The 26,019-nt window shown below is 33.4% G+C and overlaps 1 protein-coding gene across 3 annotated transcripts; it reads left to right on the forward strand.

The window, feature by feature from the left end:
- The first annotated feature begins 180 nt into the window (after nt 1-180).
- LOC114934587 (uncharacterized) lies at nt 181-26,014 on the forward strand. 3 transcript variants are annotated; one of them, XM_085488679.1, is made up of 8 exons: nt 181-618; nt 15,956-16,220; nt 18,864-19,136; nt 20,269-20,570; nt 20,721-21,028; nt 21,139-21,328; nt 21,400-21,578; nt 21,728-26,014. In XM_085488679.1, exons 2-8 carry the CDS (start codon nt 16,052-16,054, stop codon nt 22,173-22,175), a joined length of 1,869 nt encoding a protein of 622 aa, XP_085344805.1. In that variant the 5' UTR covers nt 181-618; nt 15,956-16,051; the 3' UTR covers nt 22,176-26,014. The 3 variants fall into 3 exon arrangements, with proteins under 3 accessions (XP_085344805.1, XP_085344806.1, XP_029163080.2); XM_085488680.1 differs by having other exon boundaries at nt 20,272-20,570; XM_029307247.2 differs by having other exon boundaries at nt 184-618; nt 21,145-21,328.
- Nucleotides 26,015-26,019: the final 5 nt, after the last annotated feature.

Genomic DNA, 26,019 nt, shown 5'->3' on the forward strand with positions numbered 1-26,019 from the left:
TCTATACATTTCAATTAATCGCGTAATATCATGCATTTTATGTACAGCAGCCTTTAGCGCGATCATGAATTCGCTACAAATGATCGAAACTCTCCCAGCGAGCGTCATTGAGCGCTGTCGAGCGCCTAACGTCAGACGTCAGACCGCGTGGAGGGGATCGACGCCAACTTCACGCTCCCTCTCCCTTTTCTAGTCCGCCTCGTCGCCGCGCCGTTGCTGTGCGCCGCGATCGAGCGAACGGCGAATCGACGAGCAACAGCAGAGAGTCGCGGAGCAGCAGCTAGTAGTGAGAGCCAGCCAGTCGCGGGGGCACGCGGGGTCAGTCAGCCGATATATTATGTCAAAGCGAGACGCGGCGTGAGCGCGTACATTATTCGTATATTTATTCCTGCGAGCACGCGGGAGTGTCGTTCGATCTCTTGGGAGGTTCTTTTTTTTTTTTTTGGCGAGTGCAACAAGACCAGCCGGATGCGTGCGAAACGCACGTTCGCCGGCCGTTGATCATCCCGGAGGCCAAGTACATCCTGGATGCGAATGTGCTCTCCTCACGGTGTTTTGTCCTCTTCGGCGCGTCCCTCTTCCCGAAAACGCCGCTATGCTGACTCTGCAACGTCAATTGTGAGTATATCGCAACGTGTACGCTTAAGTGTCTCATTAATATGCATATATTTTTTGTCGCGTGTTTGTTGCAATCGCACGCATTTAGAAATCCAGATACCTATTTTTCCCTTTTTCTTGGAACAAGACGTTATACGTGTACTTTGTAGCAGCTGATCGACATGCTTACTTTATATATACTTGCTATGATTTTTTTTAATTTTATTTTGCCGACAAATTTTAAATTAACGTGACAATTCATAATTAATGTCGAAAGGGATAAATTTGTTCGTCGACCGATCAGCTGTTGTTGAATATTGATTCACATTTATTGCGCGAGGCTTGAATTATTAATCATTGAGACTTGCAAACGTTGGAAGTTATCGCTGAAATTCGAGTCTCTACATTTCTATAAAAAATATTGTGCCTTGAGCGAATCAATGTATTGTTAGCATTGTGTTTGTGTAGAAAAAGTGGAAACTGTACATGTATATTGCAAAAAATAACGCTTTAATGAAGCTATTTAAATTTAATTAAATGAAGCTTTAGTATTTTATCTCTAATTTCTACATGAAGATTGTTCAAAATAATATTGAAGTAGTATATATTTTTAAATGCAAACTGCTATTAAATTGTCTTTAATTTTACTGATATATATTTAACACATATATATTTATTATATTTTACACCAGTAAAATATAATAGATATTGATTATACATAATTTATAATCTAATTTTGATATTTACAATTTGATATCTGTAGGAATATTTTTTCATATATAATAATGAAAAAATATGCATAAATTATACAAAATGCATATCAATTGAAAGTGAAAAGGGAAAGCCTTGTTTATAAGGCATGAATAAAATTATTTTAAGTATTTATTTTTAAAAAAGTTATAATGTACATATATATGCTCTTACATCATTATAATTTTTAATATTGTATTTCTAATTACAAAAATATGTTCTCATTACATTTTTCATATTCCGAAATTATCGCGAAATTCTCTGAAACAATCTGTATTTTATTATCTTGATTAACTTGGAATCTACTTCTATGAATATTATTAATTGTGGAATGCCGATATGGAGCATCATCTATCAATTAAATGCGATAAAGACATTTAAGTATTTTTTTTTCAAAAAAGTTTTAATATACATATATGCTCTTACATCATTGTATTTTTTAATATTGTATTTCTAATCTTAAAAGTTGTGTTCTCGTTACACTTTTCATTCCGAAATGATCGCGCAATTCTCTGAAACAATCTCTATTTTATCTCGATTAGATTGGAATCTATTTCTATGAATATTATTAATATATTATTGTGGAATGCCGATATGGAGTATCATCTATCAATTAAATGCGATAAGGACGTGTTTGCAAATGGATTGTATGACGCGTGAATAAACGTTGATGATCATGATCTAGGCACGAACGAGATGTACAATTCGAATTCATTGGTTCAAACACGTTCTCGTTGTGGTTTCGTGTGTCTCGTTTAAATATTCATGTTACTCCGGTAGACTCGAGTTAATTGAACTATTGGACGCTGTCTTCATCTCATTCCGTCGTCGTCGTCGCCGCAGTCGCGTTACGAGGAGATCGGTCAATTTCCCGATAAAGTTCACATGGATGTTCACATCCGCGTGCGATAAAACTTACGACTTTATCGATTTTCATATTTTATTATAGGTCATAAACATTCACTCGACACGTTAAGACTTTACCGATTCTCTGTTTTTTTTTCTAGACACAAATTAAAAAAAAAGAAGAGAGCGAGAGAGCGATTTTTCCATTTTTTCAATATATATATATATATATATATATATATATATATATATATATCGAAATCATTAACGCTATCGAAGAAATAAATAAATAAAGTAATTATAGGGACAAGAAACATTATTTTTCATAGTTATGGAAATGTATGTCTTTTTGCGATTAATTTGTTTCATGCACGAAATTTTAATGAGATTAACAAGATCTTCACATTTCTTCCGAATCGATCGGTCCATTCACAATCAATCTATAAGCAGTAAACTCGCTTTAAAATCTCGAATTTCGCACTTTAATCAATACTGTCGCGTGTTGCACATGGCAGGGAATTCTTCCGATTACTATCGCACACTCGGCGAGTTTCGTCGTTGCTTTTTGAAATGGATATTGAAAAGAATACATTCACTTTTACTTAGGTGCTTTCGCGTACTTTAATGGAACGTATAAATTCATTAAATTTTGTTGGATTTTTCTATTTATTCTTTATTTCGAATTTTTTTGTGCTTATTGGTGAACGATAACCACGTCATATCGTAAACATTCGCTTTCTTTATAATCGATATTCCCATTGAGAGAGAAATTAATATTATTTTTAATACTTAACTAAATTAGGTAATTATCGCCTAGAGCCACTTTATTACGACAGAAAAATACGTGGAATGTAACCGGTAATTTCGAAAGAATTTTTCGAAAGGTAGTTTCTTGAAATTATAAGTACGATCTCTGTCTAATTCCTTCTTATGCTCTAAAATGTTTGGCTCGAGAGTTGCTTTAATATCTTGAGAATTGGACTTAATTAGTAAATTCTACTAATTAGCAGAATCGACATAGTTCTTTCAACCAATTTTTTTTATTTACTAACATTGATAAGATTTCGGAATCGGAACCAATTAAATTATACACATCGATGAAAATAAATGATTTCGCGATTTTTAAAATGCTTTCACATTTTGCATTCCATAACAATATCTTTGTCGCTACAACAATATGTCAGACCTAGAATGACCAATATTAATCTAAATTAGGGTTAGGCCACTGTAGAAATTTCAAAAAATCGTTTTTTTTTTTTTTTGCTTAAATGATGCTTTAAGATCTTAGAAATAAGAAAAAAAAGGTTTTATAACGGAAACAAATTCCTAAGTGTCATTTTTGGAAGTTACATAAAACTTTAAACGCGTTTTTCTCGAAATCACTTTTTTCAAACTGGGCGACCTCATAACTCCCACAAATCTTGACCGATTTACTTCAAATTTAAACTGTAGCTTCTAAGATACATTTGTCAGCGAACTACGTACGGATTTTACGTTCCGTTGTAAACTTTTTTTTTTACAAACAATTTTGTGCAAAATTTTTCGTCAAAAAATGAAACTTTTTCTTCAAACTTGTGTCATTTTTACAAAAACAATTATTTTTTAATTTCCGTACGTAGTTCGCTAGCTAATGATATAAAGAATTAAAAAAAATTTGGTTTTTTGTTCTACAGCAAAAATTGGAGCAGCTAGTAGGTCGCCCGTAAGGCACTGTCCGAAACGAGTGGTCATCGTTGCAGAGCTCTGTCACCGCCATTTTGTAAAAATTTTCTTCAAATCAAGCATTGATAAAGTACCTCGCACTAATTTTATGTAAAAATAGATTTCGATTAAATCAGCTGATTTCTTCATATGTCGCTTATATGACTTGTTGAACAAAAGATGTAATAAGTGCAAAGATAAATAACAGACAATTACAGCCAGTCAAACTTGAGTTTTTCGTATTTGAGTGATTGTAAAGCAGTAACTATCTATTATTTAACTTTGAGCTTACTACATTTTTTTGTTTAGTAGATTATAAGCTACGATATATAAAAAAATCAGCTAATTTTATCAAGATTTAATTTCATCCAGAATTCCATATAAATTCAAAAACCTTACACTAATATCCTAAATAAAATTGAATCTTAGTAAAATCTGCTAGTTTTCTCGTATGTTATAGTTTTTGATCTACCAAACAAAAAATATAATATATTCAAAGCTAAATAATAGATAATTATTATATATTATTATACTGATTTACAACCAGTCAAACATGAAAAACTCGGGGTTTACGAGTTGTTTGACTGACTGTAACGTAGTAATTGTTTATTATTTATCTTTGCAGCTATTACATCTTTTGTTCAATCAGGTTACGAGCTACAACACACATATAAAAAAACCAGCTGATTTAAAACCAAAATCCATTTAAGATTAGTGCAGGGTACTTAAGCAGAATCAAAATGAATACAAACTTTCCGAAGCCGTTGATCAGTAGAGTTTTCTCGTAGAGCTTTCATTATCCGTCACAAGAAATTGAATTATCGCGTAATAATGTAAAATATACGCCATGGTACTTCGATCTCGCGCAATAAAGATGACTTCACCCTTTATCAAGAGAAAGAGGACCTTGACATTAGCCTCTAATCGAGCGCAAAATGTGTTCGCCGCGCATTATATCCTCTGGCATCTTACTTTATTATCCCATGAATAGACAGAGTTACGCACACACGTGTGAGAACGTATGTGATGAAAACCGCTAGCTTTTAAACAACAAGGCGCATTTCCCACCTACGTGCATATCCAGTCGTGTATATATGTATGCTGTTTACGGTAGACCCATTATTATAACGTGTTGTATATATTACTAGGCGTTAAAAATGGGTAACAACATAGAGATCGCACGTTATTTATGCGTTTTTATATATGGCCGGAAGCTCGTCGCTGATGGTCACGTAAGATTTCGAGAATGACCGACTTTTATGCTAACGCGCTCCTTCCGAAGAGTTTGCAATAGTATCGACATAGTCGTGTATATATGTATGTACAGTTGCAATATGAAAATTATGATTTCCTTCCGGTTTCTAAAACTCCAACCATATTTCGATACCTTCGACCTTGCGTAATCGCCGTCATTACATCTTAATTACGTCCAGCTGACGCATTTCTAAAAAGCAGCTGCGGTTATTGCAAGTTTATTTTATCGATTAAAATAAAAGCGAAACTGTACTGTCATTCATCACGGAGAGAATTTTCTTTTAGAATTTACCCTGAAAATTATGGTAATCGTACATATATAAAAATATTTAAATTAAATATAACATATTAAATCTAACAAAACGTATATTTAACTTAAATACTAATATATGTGCAATTAACAAAATAATAATTTAGTTAACAAATTTTTTTAGTGTGGGATAATATTGATATTGGAAGAATTTTATAAGAATTTCTCTGATTAATATTTACCACAATAAAAAATATTAATACGTACATAATAAAATTAATCGAACATATTTTTATTGTATATAGTAAATATTAATCAGAGAAACTCATAAAATTCTTCCAATATACCATATGGTCCCACGATTATATACAATAATTTTCAGGGTAAATTCTAAGAGAAAATTTTCTCTGTGTATATAGATTCTTCTTTCTCGATTCTGAGTCGAAATATCTATCAGAAAAAAATACTTTAAAGCAAATATATTTTTTATTGTGTTTTATATGTGAATTAGAGATAATACTAATCTATCTCTCCTATTGATATAAACTTTGCCCAAGATTTATCATTACGTAGAAGTATGCGGAAGGCACTTATCGAAACAGTATTAATATATTGACACTGTATACCTTGATAACGGTGAATCTGGTTCTTCGAGCATTGATATTTGCATTTGAAAAACATTTGAAGAAAAAAATAACGTTTACTGCCAATCCGGAACTTGAAGGGGAAGAACAGCTGCTGGCCTTTCCAGCGATATGCTTCGTTAACACCGTTGCACTCGTTTAAATTACATCGCAAATGCTGATGTGTATATATCCGCGTATTACGCCCACTTAAAAATAATCTAAACCTCCATCAGGCATTCGCCTGCGTTAACGTTTCGCGCTACCGATACCGTTTCCGCATCCGGCATCAGAAATTACTATATATATGTATATCGAAAGCTATATATGGGAAATCACGTAATTTCGTTAGCTCGTTCGCCGATATTAAATGGCTATTTTCGAGATCCCCGGGATCACATCTCGGCTGTAGGGCACTATTTGCGCTCGTAATCGCCGTGTATCGAAACAAGCTCTCCAGGAGAGACAAGGCCGTGACATTTTCCGTACCAGTTTTCCACAGCGACGACGGCCTTTTGTAAGCCAGGCGAGCGTTTCAAAACACGGGAGATACGGCTGGTTGTGTTCCCCGGTACACTTTGTGATATGAAAACATTTCGAGGGCGAAGCGACTGGAGAGGAATGACGGAGCCAGCGGCTTCGAAACTCGCGTAACGACGTCAATGTGTCATCGTCGTCCGTAAAAAGCGATACCGCAAGGCTCTCCTCTCAATCGCGGGATCTCGCAACCGACAAATATTGATAATTATTATCGTACCGTATATATATAAAAAATAAAGAGAGAGAGAGAGAGAGAGAGAATCGCGGTTCAATTAATGTCTAACAAAATTACGTATACGGACATTGTCAGGGAATTTTATGAATCTGGAATTGTCAGGGAAAAAAGTTAGGAAATTTTACTATTTATCTGGATTTTTTCACATTCTACATTTGTCTCAATAATTTGAAATTTTTTATTAAATAAATATAAAGTTTTCCTCGACTCCCAGCACACTAATTTTCTGTGTTGTTAAAAATCGTTGTGTTTAATAGAGATAAAACTAAAAATTTGATATAAATAAATAAAAAAGGTGATTATTTAAATAGTTTATAGTGACATGTTTGTTTCGATTATCGTACATAATGATTGTATAATTGATTTAAATTTTTGTTGTTTTAACTTCCGAACCTTTTCATTGTTGACAAAAATATCCCAAGGATTTCATGATTTAACATTTAATTGATTTATCATATGGATATATACAAATTATATATTTGGAAAAAATAATACTAAAAAATCAGAGAATTTTTTTTATTGAATCTACTGGACATCCTGTTATCATTAAAAAATCTCATTAAAATTTGAACAATTTCCCAGTAATTATATTATACATTCACGACTTTGGCATCGGGGCATCGCATTTAGACAGTTTCTAAAGGATCCGTTGCGGACGGCGTATCCAATATAGGTTTTGTCTGCGCTACTTTCGCTCCCTGCAGAGTGGCTTCGTCTATTATTCCTCGGGAATGTGCATGAGGCTGAATTCAATGTCAAAAGCGAGATGGAAATAGCGCACCGCCGAGTGGCCAGAGAAAGTGGTGTGTATCGATCCGCGGTATTGCTGCAGAATTATATGCAAACAGAAACAAAATCCCTTTTCTAATTTAACGAATAAACAAGAAGGACGAGAGGAAAGAGCGAGTACCGAAGTATTAAAGGTATAATTAGAAGCATCAAGCGGGCGAAACTTTGTTCCGTAATATATGTGTAGAAATATTTTCGACGGTCCGAGACAAGCTTATAAAAATTTATGTGATTTCCTTCTATGCTTCAGATAATTAAAACTTACATGTATAATCAGTATAAAATATCTCCACTAACGCTCTGCTACGACTTAATTTACAAACTTTAGTTTCAAGCTCTCCACAAAGTTCTTCTTCACTTTGATCTTTTTTTATTTTACGCGATGCCAGATAATTTCTTAATACGCTGTAATTTAATTAAACTTTTGTTAATGACGCTGTTAAAAAAATACGAGTGCAAAGTGACGCAAGGGTCCTGTGCGTCTTTACGCATAATGCTTTTACATAATGAGATCGCAAAAAACACGTTATGCGCGACACGTGTAAAACTAAAAGTCTAAAAAACGTAAGGTTGCACCTACGTCATTATATATAGTATGACGTATAAAAGATATCTTTAACCTTCCGTTTACGTGCCTCGTGAAGGTTAGTAGGGTGCGCTCAAAGGCTGTGTCCGGGGTGTGAATACATCCCTTGTGTATAGAGAATTAATTAAACCATGGTTAATTAAACTTTTTCTCGCGTGATAAAATTTTTAATCTGTAAATTCACGAGGAAAGATCGCATATACTTGGATGAACTTTGCAACATCGATTAATTAACAGAGATATATAATTGTTTAAAACTTTGGCGAGCTTGCACATTGTAAAAGATGTTTGCAAGAGATCTTGGCGAGCTTATACATCTATAAGGTCTATCGCTTTTTTTTCCCCCGGGCAACGATGATGTAAAAGACGCGTTCGATGCGAAACAATGGAGTTTTAATTTTATCCCGGATTCATTTCGCTAAATATATATATACATCTACTTCATCCCGTTGGTTTAAACATTTCAAGTACATACTGCGAGATAGAACCGGAAAGATAGCTATATCACAATAGGAGAGAGAATGAACAACTGTTCAGGAGCTGTATATAAGCTGGCGAAGTTGCACGATCGTTCGGCTCGATATTGGCCCAGACAAAACCGGAAATCTGTGTGACAGAAAGCTCGATATTATATATTTTACGTCACGCGTATGTTTCCTTGAGTGAACGTGAAGGTCATTACGAACATCCACGTGTTACCTCGATGACATTCTATTGAATTTCTCTGCAACGCACACACGTTACATTTGTTTCCAGAGAATCGTCCTTTCTCATTCAGTGAACTGATAAGTCCCGCCGACGTTTCATTTATAAACCCCGTGTTGTTTTGTTACTCGAAAGAAAGGGGAACGAAAGAAAAATATCTTTCTCACGACAATTATTTTCGTCTCGCGTGTTAATAAGTGCGACCGCAAGCGGTCTGCTGTGAGCGAAAAGTCCCTCTGAGACCCGGAAGGAAAATGCGGTTTCTTTTGAAAAAGTATGCAACGTTACGTTGTTGTATTTCGCTTTTCTTTTTTCGCGGAGTATAATTCGTATAATTCGTTTGCGGAACATGACGGAATAACAAACAATTACTAACATTTAACCGCGTAATCGTATACACGTTGCTCATACACGGTCAACCATCGGTTGCTCGCGGAAATTACGCGGAACTAGACGATGAATGCATCCTATATTCCTCTCCATGCTGCTTTTGTCGGATATGCAAGGCTAGCGTTTTATTACGCGTGGCAAATAATCAGAAAGTTACAAGCGGAAACAGCGCGCGATTCGTCCTTTCGCGAAAGACCCCAGCGTCAANTGTGGACAGAACTTCACTGCGCTCTTTCAAATCTCATTAGTGTGTTATTTGTCGACGCAGTACAGTTTTTGTCACAATTATTTTGTCACGTATCCCGCATCAAAGCCGTGAATTTCGCGAAATGTGTACAATCTTTCAAAAAATGTATATCGTTACATTCAGTGTTGTGCTTAGATACTTTTAAAATTAGCTAGATAAAGATGAGATCAAAACGTGAAGATGATTTTGTTTTAAATATATCTAGATAAAAGATAAAATTATATAGCGATTCGTCTAGATCATTTTGTAGATAATAATTTTTAAGACTGTTTTTATGTATAAATAAGGTTATAACAAAATTTGCTTAAGTTCTGCTTAAGTTCTTCTGTTTAAGTATTTTTAGGTGCTATGATTCTAAACTAAAATTATCTGAAAATTATTCTAGATAATTGACTAAAAAAATAATATTTTTTTATCTAAGATGCAGATATAGATAATACATATTTTTGTTATCTATATAAAGATAAGATAACGCCAAAGTCTCATCTTGATAATCTTCTATATAATTTTATTTAGATAACAGCAAACATTGGTTACATTTTATAAAAAATGTTGTAACACATCGTATATGTATATGCGCCGAATATGTAAATTCAATTACAGTGTGTAAAATGCAATGAATTCTGCACAGAGAGAATTTTCTCTCAGAATTTACTCTGAAAATCATGGTAATCGTGGAACAATATATGGTATATTGCAAGAATTTTATAAGAGTTTCTGTGGATAAATAATATTTACCACAATAAAAAATATTTATATCTACCACAATAAGATATAAAATATGTTCGATTATTTTTACTATGTACGTATTAATATATTTTTTATTGTGGCAAATATTACCAGAGAAAATCTTATAAAATTCTTCCAATATCATATTGTCCCACGATTTACCATGATAAGAGAAAATTCTCTCCGTGTATAACAAACATTATATATTTAGCAAGCAATAACTGCGACAATTTTTTTTCTTCAAAAAGGACAATATTATTTTTTACCCTCATGTTTTTAAGAGAGCCAGATGTAGGACAAGGACATTACTTGCTAGGGTATAATAAAAATATTATAAATGTAATGTGTGGCGCGATCATCCATACTCCTCTCTTTCTCTCTCTCTCTCTCGATTCCTTCGAATTCTATTACAATACTCAATAAGACCTGTCAGTATATAGGCGAGGTTTAGATGAAAACGCGAGTAAGAGAAGGCGGCGAATTGATTCCGTCAGAGAGCCGGGAATCCTTTTGCGCCGTTCAAGGATAAAGCTGACGTTTCAATCGCCTTGTCCTGGATTCGGGTGCTAGTATCCCCGGCGACTGGGTTCTCGTCCCCGACTAACGAAACCTATCCGAGTGATATTTCGGACTCTTCTCTCCCTCTCGCTTCTCTTTGCCGATGGTCTAAGACCACCGACTAAGCAATTCTCCACGCGCGGTAGTAATTGGCTAATTAAGTCACCCTCATGCTCGGTGCGTCGTCAGTACCCTCATCGTCCGTCCAGTGTCCTGATAATTTAGTCACTAGGGTTCCGGTGTCTTCCTGCGACACAATGTAGGTCAATTGCTGTGCGCGCATACCATAAACTGTTGATCAGCCGGATTCATTCGACACATCCGTCGATGGTTTTACGAGCAGATATGTATACGACCATCTCTGGACCATCTGCCTGGGCTTGACGTTTTTTCTGCGGTTGCTATACGCGTTTAACGCGTTCACATTCGATGTGTTTCCGACCAACAGAGCCATCTTTCATCTGCAGGTTCCTTGATTTATTTGAAATCGATTTTTTCACGAAGGAACCGACGGCGGTTCTTAAGTCATAAATGACAGGAAGAAGATAGAGAGTCATTTTCAGGGCTTTAGAGGCGCAAAAGATGTTCGAGAAATGCAAATAGACAACTTTATTCTTCGTTAAACTTTAAGTGGAACTTGAATAGATGGGTCATTTGTTAGTTAGCTGAATAAAAAAAAGAACAATTGCTTATAAAAAATTGATAGATGTGCAATGTGATTTGTTAAATTAAGAAACATTCTGTATTATTTACATGTGAGATTTACGTTTTTCTTCAAACGATAAACAACAACTTACGGAAAGTGAAGGCGATCAACCTCCGCAGAACTCAGCCCTTAATAGATATATGTGGGTTAATTTCCCGGACATTCCTATTATTGTAACCCACAAGTCTGTATATAACACTTTGCAGTGCAAATATAAAATAGTTCACTTTTTCCTTTCTCAACATATTGTTATTTAAAGATTCCACCTTTATGCATATAATACGGTGATCGTCCGTGCTTTATTTTAGAGGACAATCCTTTATTTCAAGTAGCTGTTCTTTAGGTTTATTAATTTTTTTTAAACTTAAGAAATCAAGGATTTTTTTTGTACATCGAATCAGTTTTAAAGAATATGTATAATTTCTGATAGAGAATTATTTTTTTTGCTCGTCGATTTTTTTGGTTGAAAACCTTTGAAAACATGTTCAAACAAACTCTTAAGGTTTTTAGATTTGTCCTTTATCTTCTTTCAGAGAATATGGTCACCGTACATATACATGATAATTTAATGTATCAGGAATATAAATACATTTCAAAGAGAAAAATATACAAAAAGAAGTTTGATTTGCAAAACAATAAACCTTGCTAATGATAAATATACTTTTATATAAATGTTCTCACGATTTGGTTTTCATACAAACACGCACTAATTAAAAATTACTTTTTAAATTAAGTGAGCTTTTTTTAAGAAACAAAATTGGAAAGAAAATGAATGAAATATGTCTTCTGAAAAATCAATTAAAGAATGAATAAAATAATCAATTAAAGAATATATTTTTTACAATTTTTTTTCTGTTAATTGTGCTTTTAAAACGGAATGGTACCGCCAGAGTTTATCGTTTTAAGCGGGACCTCGTGGGCAGCTTCCGTTTTCCACGTTCTCTACGATCTCTAGCAGACTATGCAAACAATAATCAACGGAGACAAGTGTGCACACACTTGCGTGTACTGTGCGTAGGCGTACGATAACGCACACGTGTTTGACGTCTACAAGACAGAATGTTCCCTTTTCCCATCGCGTTTGTCGCGTGAACATCTGGAACATTGGGGAGCTTGGAAACACGGAATCTCTGTTACAGGATTGACACTAAGGGAGAAACTTTTTTCGCTTTTCGAAGTTTTATCACGTCCGTCACAATAATGCGCTCATTGTGATTTCATTCAAATTCGACATGCTATACAATGACGATACAATTTCTCTTTCCTTTTGGAACAATATGATGTTGATTTAAAGTTCGTTTGCGCGCTCGCGACAGCAAAATTGCTACGATCTTGGCTCCAATTTACCGAATGCCATTGAATAGCATCAAAATGAAATTCCGCGCCTGAAATTCGAGGAAGTAATTTCTTCGCCGACAAAAAATCGGGGCAAGGAGAGGCTTCTAAAATTTCGACTGCCTCGAAATTCCTTGAAATTAAAAAAAAAGGAAGAACAGAAAAATGTAACGTTGCACCGCGTTTTGTATTTTATTCGCCGACTCGACGAAAAATAATGATTGATACAAATCGACTGCTAGTTGGCTGGCTATAGGTGTCGGTTTACCTCTTTCGCGCGCGTGTGCCAGCCGTGCGAATGCTTACACGCGCGGACATCGCGCAATCGCCGATGCATGTCCTGGCTGGTGTCCGATGCAGTTAGGACATCTCACGCTTACGCGCACGCTTTTGTACGTGCATATGCACGGGGATACGGATACCGTTCATCGAACGCATCGCATCGACGGCAGAGAGACACGGTAGACCTCTACTACTCTATACCCCCGCGATATTATCGGCCGCCTTTATATACGTGTTGCACGAACACGCGGCGGTTTATACGTATATATATATATATATTTATGTGCACTCGCGGAGAGAGACAGAGACGATGCCAAGCTTTTTGCTCGGTCAAGTCGAACGATCTCGCTGGTTCAACATGTATACGTACCATTCCGAAACGCCAACGTTCGAACCGCACGTGGAACCGCGCTCGAATTTCACTTCGGTATCGATACCTTCGATATCAAATGAATGCCGAAATTATTGCTGCTCGAGCACTTGAAATTTTTGCTTTTGTTTGAATTTTTAAAAAATTAATTGTTAAACTTTTATTCACCGTACATAAAATCTCATCATTAATCATTGATTCAAAATTTAAGCTTATTTCTTTATGTATTTTTAATGAAAGTTAATAATCAATTAAAAATTCCCAGCAAACACAGTATATAAATGTTATATACTTAAGCATGTTACATGTAACGTATATGTTAGTTGTAATTTCCTACTCATAGATGTAATATTTTTAATATTACATATATTACATTGTAGTTATATGGTCATTATATCCCAAGATAGAACTGACTTATCAATACATCAATGTGCTATTTGGTATATAATTACAATATAACTACTGTAATATATGTTATATTAAAATGTTACATCTATGAATGGGAAATTACAACTAACATGGATGTTACATGTAACATATACGTTATATTACCTGTTATATTCCGTTTTATTATAGCAATGGAACAATTATATATCGGTGTTTGCTGGGTTACAATAGGATTATAATTTAAAATTAAGGACGACGAGTATTTTAATAAAATTAACATCTTATTAAATTATATAAAATGAAAATCAATGAAACTGCCATTAATATATAAATTTAAGCTTTAAATTAAACTTAATTAAAATTAATTGATTAGTACATGGTGATATTATTTAAATGATGGCTGGACAAAGATATCTTTCATTATATGAGTTACATGTACCTAAATTAGCTTATGATTAAAATTTATTGAATTATCATCTCAAATATATCCTATGATATATTTACGTTGACCATTCGTCCTTTAATTTAGAGGATAGTCCTTTATTTCAAGTAACTGTTCTTTAGATTTATTCATTTTTTCAAAACTCAATTTTGGTTCTTTATTTTTAAAATATGTTGTTCTTTATATTACAATTTTCTCCTTTATCTTTTATTTAATGTTTTAATGTCTAATGTATAGTATTAACATGAGAATTTGTACGAAAAACAACGGAATCTATTTAAGAAATCAAAGGATTTCAATATAGTCGAATCAGTTTCCAATTATAAAAATATGTAGACTTTTGATAGTCACAGAAATATTTTTTTGCTCGTCGATCTCAACTTTGGCCGCATATTGATTTGGAAACATGTTGAAACAGAATCTAAAATTTTCATTTTTGCCTTTATTTTCTCTCAGAAAATATGGTCATCGTAGATACTATATCTGATACGTAGATAAATATGACAACAGTTTCGATAAAATTCTCATTAAATTATGATAACATATAATTAAATTATGATAACATTTTATTAAATTATATAAAGTAGAAATCAACAAAACTGCGATTCATAAATTTCGGTAAATTAAAGCTTTAAATTGAACTGAATTAAAATAAATAGATTAGTATAGGATGTAGTATAGTATAGGATGATATTATTCGAATGAGATGACTGGACAAAATGATGTCTTTCATTGTATATGAGTTACATATATCTAAATTAGCTTACGATTAAATTGATTAAGCTGTCATCTCAAATACATCTCATGATACATCTGATGCGTAGATAAATATGACAGTCTGTATATGAAGATCTTAAAGCTCTCGCCAGCTTTTACATGAATACATCAACTAATTTAAACGGCATTGTTACGAGATCCCATGAACACGAGCTACCAAACGAGTGACACGACGCGATCGTGTAAATTGGAATGACTATTGAATGGCTATTTAGAACGGGATCTGATAAAGAGAATTACAAGTGTTCTTCTGTCGCATACATTTTATCCTTTTATAAGACAAACAGGTAGTCCCAGCATTATGGAATCGGTGGTAAGGACGAGTCTGGTCTCGTGATCAGTAAGGGTATCAAATACTATATTAAATTAGACGCGAGAACTAGTACTTTCTCATTCGATATTCGAGCGAATTTCACGTGCTCTTAATTCCATTCGCTACGAAATTTCTGAATATTCTCTTGAAACAATGGTCTTTATATTGTAATTATTAAATTACACATTTTAAATGCACTTTTTAGCAGATTTACACTTCTCATTTCTCATTAAATTGCAATATAGTAATTTGTATTAATAAATGTATATATTTTATAATTAATATATTTCTCAACATGGATTTATTTCAAAGATATATTACTATATTACGTTCTATATTATTTTATATTATAATAAAAATATATAAATAATACACACACACACACACACACACACACACACATATATATAATTTATTATTATATTATTACAAATATAAAATTAATATTTAATCACATACTTGAAAAAACCAGCAGTAAGCAAACTTACATAGTATTTTCGCTTATATCTTTTATGTCATTATTTTATTTGCGATCTCTTTCAGGGAACAGACAATAGCTCGAAAATGGGGTTGGAACGACGGCGCAACAAACTGAGCGAGACGTCGATGAAGTAAATCAGCTTAGAATCCGTGAAGAAGATGATGACTGCCATGGCCCGGTTGCCTTGCAAGCAATCATCCTCGCCCTCGCAGCAGCCGAGAGTGAACAATTTCGGAAACAGCCGGAATCCTTACTGGGACATGCAGCAGGCTAGGCATCCTGCACCACCGTACGTCAGAAATCATCATCGGCATGCCGATCATACAGGTGAAAATCAAGCGAATGCATTGCGAATCGCATCGCGAATTGATGCGTCAGGGACTGTTAACGCGTGCATTTGAAAAAGAAAGAAGAAGAATAAATTTATGCCATGCATTTCGAATCCTTTCCAAGTCTTGTCAGATGCAACGAATTTCTATTTTATAAATTTACTAGCGAATGACTGGCGAATATGTAGGTATGCTGATCTGTTGTAGAAAAGAATCGAATCTAAACGGAATGTAAAATTAATAATAGAAAATAATAGAAGATATATACAGAATAATGCACGATATAATTAAGTATCATTGTATAGATAATATAATTTTGAATTATTGCGTGATTGCGAATTAACTTGATCGTTTGTTAGGATGAAAAGTCAATCACTATGTGTATTGTGATTTCGCGTGTTCTAATTTTAATATTCTATTCGATTACTAATTCAAATATATAGGTCACTTTTTAAGCGATCATTCGCTAATAAATCTAGGAGATAAAAATTCGTCTGTGAAAAAAAATTTACGAAATGCGTGCGTAAATTTTTCTTAGAATTACGAGTGCATATATTTGAATAAAAAATTGTCCGTTCCATTTTTGAAGCTTCTGCGACAATTCGGCTTATCTTCGTCATTAACGTCCCATTGTGCGAGACCGTGTCACGTTCGATTAAGGACGAGCGCCGATAGTCATAGTCCGATAGCCTCGTTTCGACAATTTATAGCGAATGTAATGCCGCGATTCGACTCAACAAATTCAACATTGCGATACCGTGTCGTCACATATATGTATTCCGCAATTATGACCTATATGATCCGAGAAATAGACATTAATTTTCTCTAATCACAGTATAAAGTCTGAACGTTTAACGCAAAGGGAAAAGTAAATATACTTTGCGTTCCTCTATAAAAAAATACTTGCAAGAAAAAAAGTCCTGAAACCTACGTCATCATTTATCTCTTAAATCGCGTAATTACTACAGGCTTATTGCATTTGAAATTATTGAATACATTACAAAGATAGATGGATAGATAAGATGGCTATTCTCTCTCTTGCCGAGAAACTTATTATAAATTAATTGAAATTCTCATGTTAAGATTCTTCTTTACGTTTAAAGTTAATATATTGAAGCTTCCGCATCTGCGAGTCAGTTGAAAAGAATAAGTCGTGCCTACACATCAAACGCTGGAAAGTTCATTGCTTTTTACGTTCCCTCGTCGATTGCGCCATATGTACCACATTATAATATGTGGCCTTGACGTCGCGCTTCTGTCGTCCGGGCTCTTTATCATCGCCATGCGTCCCCCGCTATTATCGCAGTCGGCGGTTGTCTTTCCCCGAAGAGAGAAACACGTGTGTCGGAGAAGAGGAAAGGGTTTTATCCGACATTTTCCACGGAGACATGTGCGGTGCGTGTCGGTGGCACATGTCGTCAATCAGTGGCGAAGCGAACGCGATGCGAGGGAGCTCACCACCAGAAGGAGAACGCGCAGATGCTGCCGTTCATCCGTTAACACTTGCCCTCTGCCGCTTAACCGAGCGCTCGTATCTTTGCACGCGTTCGACGAGATGCTTACATATACGTGTTGTCGTTGTCGCACGATGACGCGATCGGTGGACGATGCCACGAGTAACAGAGGGGACGCGACGCGAGATGAAAAGAAAAATAAAACATGTGCCTCTTTTCCATGAGTACAGAAGTGGCCGCTATTCACTTCCTGTATACCCCATTGACGAGATCAATCTATAATAAAATTAAAAAAAAAACGACAATTGTCAGGCTGCGATAAAAATAATGATCGCACGAAAAAAGGAATGTGCACTTATTGATTAAATTTATTTAAAGTTTTTTATTTCGAAGAGAAAATGCACGCTTTATTCCGATATTCTGTAAAAATACGAATTTGATTAGTGATTTATTATATGTATAAAATAGAATATTTTTCTATTTAAAAAAAAATTTATTATTTAATACAGCAATATCATTTTTTCCCGTGAAGATTCTTTCTACATATTGTCAGTTTTTATTGAGAATATCCGGTTTGCGAACCTACACGAAATTGGCCCAATTGCCAATTACTATAAGTAAGATTATACGAAAGCGCTCTAATTGGCAGTAAGATTCTATTTCGTATGCAAGTGCTCCGTTCATGTGTATCCTACATTAGCACTTTACTACACTTCTTAATAAGAGCATCGAATTGAATATTAAACAGTTATATTTATGAGTTTCTATAAGCGATTGTCTTTTGAGACTTTCTCAACATTTTCTCTTTATTACAAATATAAGAATAAGTAAAAATGAGATAACAAATTTTAAAATAAGACATTTTGCATCAAATTTTTATTGAAATAAATTAAATATTCTAATAATAATAAAATATGATCCATAATAAAATATGATACTTCTGTGACATTCGATGGACTTAAAATAAAAATATCAGAGATCAAAGACTTGTGGTTGGAAGTTAATATTCTACAAAGATAGCGATCGCTTTCATAAATTTAGCAGCTAGGTGAAATTTGTTTTTGCACACATGATCTCACTCGAAAGTGATATATATTTCCTATCCTTTTTTTCAAGAAGCAGATTAATTACGTTGAAATATGTCGTTTATGTCTTAACGGGTTTTTCCATCTGCATATGTGCCACAGGGAAGCGGAAGAGCGCTGTGGAATTGCTGCAGGAGACGAAAGCCTTTTATGTGAAGAGCGAGACCGTGCTGGATCGGAAGCAGGAGTTGAAAAACAGCGGCCACCTACAGGTTTCCCAGCTGAGCGCTCCCGGCGCACCGCCTCCCAGATTACTGCGAAAATGCACCGGCAACTCGTCCGTCTGTTCGATGCAGCCGACGTCGCCGTCGCAGTTGCAGGCAACCCCCTTGACGCCGCCCTGCTGCTGGGCTTCGTGTCACGAACAGGACAGACGTAAGTCGCTGGAGAGATCCCGTAAGCTCAGGGGATACACAAGTGTGATCCGGCAACATGTATGCTGTCAATAATCCAGTCGGGGCGAGACTACACCTCGAAATTTATCCCCTTGCGAGAGAAACCGAACATTTGTTCTACTTTATTATTACAAGTATTATCACAATTTTATATACACATCACACATCTTGGCTGTACATATAAAATATATATATATATATATATATATATATATTATATATATATATATATATATATAATTATAATATAATGTAATATATATTATAATTTAATCTATGATATAATATATTATAATTATAATATAATAATAAAATATAATAATAATAATATAATAATAATAATATAATAATAATAATAATAATAATAATAATAATAATATATACAAAAGATAAGTAAAACTGATTGTGAGTAATTCTACTTATAACATATAATTAACGTTCTAATAGCAAGATTAAGAAATTTAAAAAAATAGAGTTTATCGGTTTTTAAAAAAAGATTTATGTATAAATACTTTATTATTACTTATATATATATATATATATATATCTCCGATGACCCTGTATATATATATATATATATATATATATATATATGCAGGGTCATCGAAAAGTATCGGACCCTCCTAATATCTTCAGTTAGAATGCACTTTGCCTCCTATTTTTTATTGCATATTCTTATAGCTTATCTCGAGAGCTTTCTAAAACACTAATAAAACATTTTTTCATTAAGTACTTTTTGAATTATACAGGTTGAAGTTAACAAGGTTAACCTGTATAATTAAAAAAGTACTTAATGAAAAAAATGTTTTATTATAGTGTTTTGGAAAGCTCTCGAGATAAGCTATAAGAATATGCAATAAAATGTAGGGGGTTCCATTTACAAAAATTAGGTTGACCTTGAAATGATCTTGAAGGACATGGTTAAGGTCAAAGTCAAGGTCATCATCTTACTCCCCGCTTGAAATCATACAATTTTGCTATTGGACATTTTCTCCAAAATGCATTCTAACTGAAGATATTAGAGGGGTCCGATACTTTTCGATGACCCTGTATATATATACGAGTTCTATTTAATGTAACAAATCATCATGAAAGGTTGCTATTTTGCATAGTAGACGGGATTTTGAGTCCTCAACAAACACTGCCACCCGCGCTGCCACCGAAAAGTCCACGTTTGGTTCCGGTTCCACAGAGACGGACGATTTCAGGGCCCCCGAGCAGTACCGGAGGCGATCAATTGCAAACAAAGCTGCGGCGGCTATTAAACACCGACAGCAAGGAGAACGTATTCTTTCCGGACAGTCCGCCGCAGAGTACGACACAAAGTAACGGCGTGTCCGTAACGCGAGAAGAAAAATTTCGATACTCACCTGGAAGTCTCTCGCCTGGCTGTCGAGACGAAGATCGTATATTGGTAAGAAGTTGCACTACCTTTGCCTTACGTTGAAATATAATCGCTTATAACAATTATTTATATTATTTATTTATCTGCTTTATTAAAAAAATTTATACATATTTATCGACAAAGGACTGGTTGTAACGTTATATATTATTCGTTTTGCAGCATTGCGCGCCGCAGGATGTCCGTTTCAAGTTCGGCAGAAGCAACTCGCACTCGCACACTTCCGGAAGATCCGGTCGCAAGTCAAATAGCTCCCCGTCGGTGGAGAATACGATATGTCACAAGTCTTTGCCGGATCTCCACACAAGTACGCGTCGTCGGGCGTCTCTCTCACCTCGCGCATCCACGAAATTATCGGCGAAACCGTCTGCCCATCACCAAGCTACTAACACGAGCAATTGTCCGGATTACGAGACTAGTTCGGATTATTCAGATCACAGTTTTAAGCGTGACGCCGTTTGCTATCGCAGGTAGATAATTTAATTTGTAAATCCTTATTATATCATTACATTGTGTCTAATTTCAAAGGAACAGTCAGTTTCAAAAAATAAAATAATTAATAAATTAATTTCTCATTGAGTTTTAGCTCCCGTCATATTAGGCGATCTTTGGGATCTGGCGGTGGTGATGCAAGCAGTGTGTTATCTTCAGGTGGACGAACGCAGAAATCATCGGGCTCCAGTAAGTTGAGCCACGGCGCGACAGCCAGAGACTCTGGTGGTTCCTCTGGACACTGTACTCATCGCAGCGAACCAGCACCTAGAATACAGGTACAAATATATACATAATACTATACATATAATGCAAGACTGTTCAACTTTAATTGTCAATTTCTTCCCAGGATTGTTGGACTCATATCCGTAGAGATAGTGGAGCATCTACGCAACATTCCACCGAGAAAGACCGATCGAGGAAAGGCAGTTACATTGGTGGTACACTGCCACCGGTTGTAAGACACTATAGTCCGGATTCTGAAAGTAGCAATAGTCAAACAGACTATAGTCCGACCTGTAATTCGAGGTATTCATACATCTTTTATTTTCGTACTTATTTAATATATTTAATAATAATAATGATACATTTATAAAATACTTACCGGAATGGTCTGAAAATTATATATCATATAATTTTCTATCATTATATTATTCATAACGTTTTTTATATATTAGGTTTTCTGATGGTTGGAAGGAAGGTCGCGGTCGACCGATTCTAAGATCAAAATCGGATATCAGTGATCGATATTGGCGTCAGGATAATGGTCGTTCCAGCAAAGTATCATCCCGTCCTCCGCGATCGATGACTCAACTCGAGAATTTCTTCGACCGTTTAGGATTGGATTCGGATAACTATCAGCGTATCACGGAACCCGACTCCAAGTCATCGTCGCCCATATTCTTCGACAGCGTCAGCTCCGTAGATTCGGCATTGGGTCTCTATTCTTGGGTCAGCAATAATCAGACAAGTCAGAGTAACCAGTGGCAAAATAACTGCAGCATCGGTATGGGTAACGACGAGTGTAATCAAAGGGTAAACGATCCGCCGAGTATCGTCGAGCGAAACGCGCGTATTATCAAATGGCTTTGCCAGTGTCGTAAAGTGCAGTTAGGATACAGCTAAACAACGAGTTTCTCAACGTGGGTAAATCTTTCATTTTCCAATAACAATATATATTCGAATCTCAACGATGTAGCGCGGTTTTTGCCATTCTACAAATGATATATCGGATACTCCGCATTTCATGCATTTTTTCGTAAATGTGGAATTGATTAACGCTTCTTATCCTTCTTTTTATTATTTAACGATATAGTTTAACGGTTTTTGTCAATCCTCTATTAGCTGTTTGTAAGAATATAATTATTGTTTTAATTTATTGTGCTTAATGATAGATGAATCTGTGCCATTTTATAATTAATTGTTATGATTATATGTTGTGCCTTCCTTCAAACTGTGGTTATAAATTCAGGGTAAAGTTTTCGGAATGTATTTAACGTGATATGCGGGTTATCGCACATTAATTTTTATATTAAAATCTATATACAAATTTTTTCGTGATGTCTAATATTTTTGTGAAGGTACATTGAAAAGTGTTTGCTTATATATAATATTTTTCTCGGAAATTCGTTATTAGGTTTTAACATTATTGACCTTGTAATTAGTCTATAATATGTTATGCGAATATTTTTCCTATTTAAAAAGCAAAGCAATATTAGATTATTACAAGACATTAATAAAATTGTGCATAAGAGAGAGAGAGAGAGAGAGAGAGAGAGAGGGAGAGAGAGAGAAAGAAATAAATTTGGAATTTATTACATTTTAATATAAAAAAGATATAAATTTGATGACGTATATGTGCTCTCCTCATTTTCGATCTTGAAAATGATGACTTGATTTAGTAGAAAAAGTACTTGGATGAAAGATATTTACCTCGATTTTATGAGAACATATAGATTTAATTTCATAAAAGAAGATTTAAAAATGTTGCCTTTATATATATAACTCTCGGTAGTTTCTATAAAAACATTTAAATGAAATAAGCGTTCAATTGATGTTAATATTTCATGAAATTTAGAAGATGATTAATGAGTTATACAAATAACTTGATGTTAAACAATAGACGAAAGAATGAATTCCAATTTTGTAGTTTAGTAGAAATTGATGTGATTTACATTAAATGATGTATAAAATGAAAACACTCATTTAAAACATTGTTCTATTTTAATAATAATCTACAAAAGTTTGTGCTAACTTCACTATATTAAGCTTTATGCTCATCAATTTTTATTTTACTATTATACAACATAAATCGTACAAAAAAATATAGTAAATATATACATATATTTTTTAAATTTACTTGAAAAATCTAATAATACGCTATCTTTACAAAAACTGCGTGGACTCTATAAGTTGCAGAACTTATATGAATTTTAAGATAAATTAAATTTCAATTTTATTTTTTCAATGTGCATAGAAATTTATTATTGTACTTACCATGTAAATATATAATGCGGACTTTGATTTGATAAAATCAATGAAATAACTAATTTAGCAATGTTTGATTATGGTAATCAGCTTTTTATATTTTGTGTTTCGAAAATTGCGCGTAGCTGTTATATTTTAATAACGAATTAAATTCTATATTTGTACTGGTAGAGAGTTGTACTTATAATTTCTTGGTTATTTAATTTTTATGGTAAATATTTAATCGCGCATATAATTAATATGTGATGGCAATGCTTTTTGTATAATATTTCACATTCGTGCATCTTTAAACTATCCTGATTGAATATCAATGTATTGAACTGTAGAATTTATATATTACAATTATATCTTAAGAATAAGAAAATTTGTCGGTCTGCATTGCCTGTTTCTTATTTTAAGAATACTTACTTTTTACCTACCATGTAATCAGACAAATAATTTTTTTTCACACAATCCATTTAGAATTTAATTAATGCTTTCTTTTGATTTAGTTCTCCCTACCCTAGTGTAGGAAATTTGGATGTTTACAACAAGATGTTACATGATTCACATATATATTCTTATAACGCGATTTGTGTAATATAAAATAAAATTATTCGTACTTCTCTCATTTCAGGTGATATAGATGTTTTAAATGTATAATCAACAATTTTTGCATAAAATATGATATAGCATTTTAACAAAACGGAGAAAAATCGATATTATACATCATCTCTATATAATAAAATATTAGATTCTTTTCATGCAAAAACAATTATACTTTAAAGAATCTTTGGGATGTCTCAGGCACCCTATATCGACTACAAAGATTAGAGAGGCTAAACTAAAAACTAAATAGATTTATTTTAGTCTTGAAGCGAATATATTTTTTAATTATAAATGATTCAAAATTGTAAAATTTTAGTATGTAATTAAATTTGAGATTTTTAGTAAAAATTTAATTATCAAAATATTGGTTATTAAAAATTAAGAAATTATGTAAAGAGACGGCATCAAATTAATTTCGCCAAAGAGTCTACAACTGGAAGCAAATTTGTGGTGCCCGAGATATTATGTATAAGGCATTAGATATTGGCGTAATATAATTAGTGTTTGTTATATGCAATTTCTGAGGATACATAAAAAATTTATAAAGTTTATAATCGCTGCTGTAGTAATCAATTGCAAAGCGTTATTATATATAAAATTAGGCATATGCGACAAATATATGCTTGTAGCGTGTAAGTGTGTGTGTGTGTGTGAGTGATGTGTGCGGTCGTGTGTGCATGTATGTGTGTGTGTAATAATATATACATTATAATTTTGAAGTCATATAATTTTATTTTTCACACGAAAAGAAATATTTAGATGTAATACACACATTACATATGTTGTGGATTTGTACACACTTTAGGATTAATATTGTGGAGCTGAAAATATTGGAATTGGATTCACACAAAACGTGATATTGAAGATTATGTTAGATTAATTAGAATTAGTTTTGATATAGATATTAACTTGCATAATAGCTTTCAGGATATACTTGTTCTATAAATTGCTATTATCTTAAATTTTAAGAAAGATATTTGAGAACAATAAAGTTAGTACAGAGCTAAATTTCGCTTCACATCAAGTCGAAAGAAAGAAAGAGAGTGAGAGAGTGAGAGAAATATAGTATTATATATATATATATATATATAATACTATATTATATATATATATATATATATATATATATATATATATATATAATACAATAATATATGATTAAAAAATACTTATACAGATATTAATAATGTGACATTATATATACGTATATGCGCATTAATTAATCGATTGAAAAAAAAATTATATGGTTCTTTTTGTATATTCTCAATGTTTATGGCTACACATATGTTTTATATAAAAAAATTAGTCATTTTCTTATTTTATAATATTTTAAAATAGTATCTGTGCACTTTGTTGTTTACAGAGTATATTTTACGAATTGTTGCAGTTTCTTTACAATGCGTTCTTTTTATATCTATATAAAGAATCTCGAAGAGAAGAGAGTAAGAATATCCAAACAAGTATACTTCACGTATTAGAGGCATTTGGAGAAAAATAATAATTGAAGGAATTTATATATGATAAGACATTTAACTTTTATCGTGATTCTCCTTATCTTTCTCAAGCGTGTCTGTTATATACCTATTATATCTCCATGTTACAAATTATTATAAAAATTCTTTTATATTTCTTGTCATACCAAGGCTCAAATAATTTTGTATATGTATAGGAGCAAGATAAATTATTGTGACTTTTTGTCAACTTAAAGAAAAGAACTTAAAGAATGCACACTTACATTGTGACATTTCAATGTACATCTATTATAACATTTTGTGATGCATATTTAATATTGTTAAATCACATAAATTTTTAATTGCTTTTATAATCTAGTCATGTAGAACAAAATATGTTAAACTTCAAGATAATATTAAAAATTCCTTCTATATATTCTCGA

The sequence above is a fragment of the Nylanderia fulva genome, unplaced genomic scaffold (genome assembly GCF_048542155.1).
Source record: "Nylanderia fulva isolate GAGA-0341 unplaced genomic scaffold, ASM4854215v1 Scaffold7, whole genome shotgun sequence".
Taxonomy (NCBI): domain Eukaryota; kingdom Metazoa; phylum Arthropoda; class Insecta; order Hymenoptera; family Formicidae; genus Nylanderia; species Nylanderia fulva.

Bases quoted from the DNA above. Each gene is read 5' to 3' on its own strand.
- LOC114934587 (XM_085488679.1), top strand. From the start codon at position 16,052: ATGATGACTGCCATGGCCCGGTTGCCTTGCAAGCAATCATCCTCGCCC. The intron at 19,137-20,268 runs GTAAGTCGCTGG...TATTTTGCATAG, and splicing joins GTGTCACGAACAGGACAGAC to TAGACGGGATTTTGAGTCCT. The intron at 20,571-20,720 runs GTAAGAAGTTGC...TTCGTTTTGCAG, and splicing joins GAGACGAAGATCGTATATTG to CATTGCGCGCCGCAGGATGT.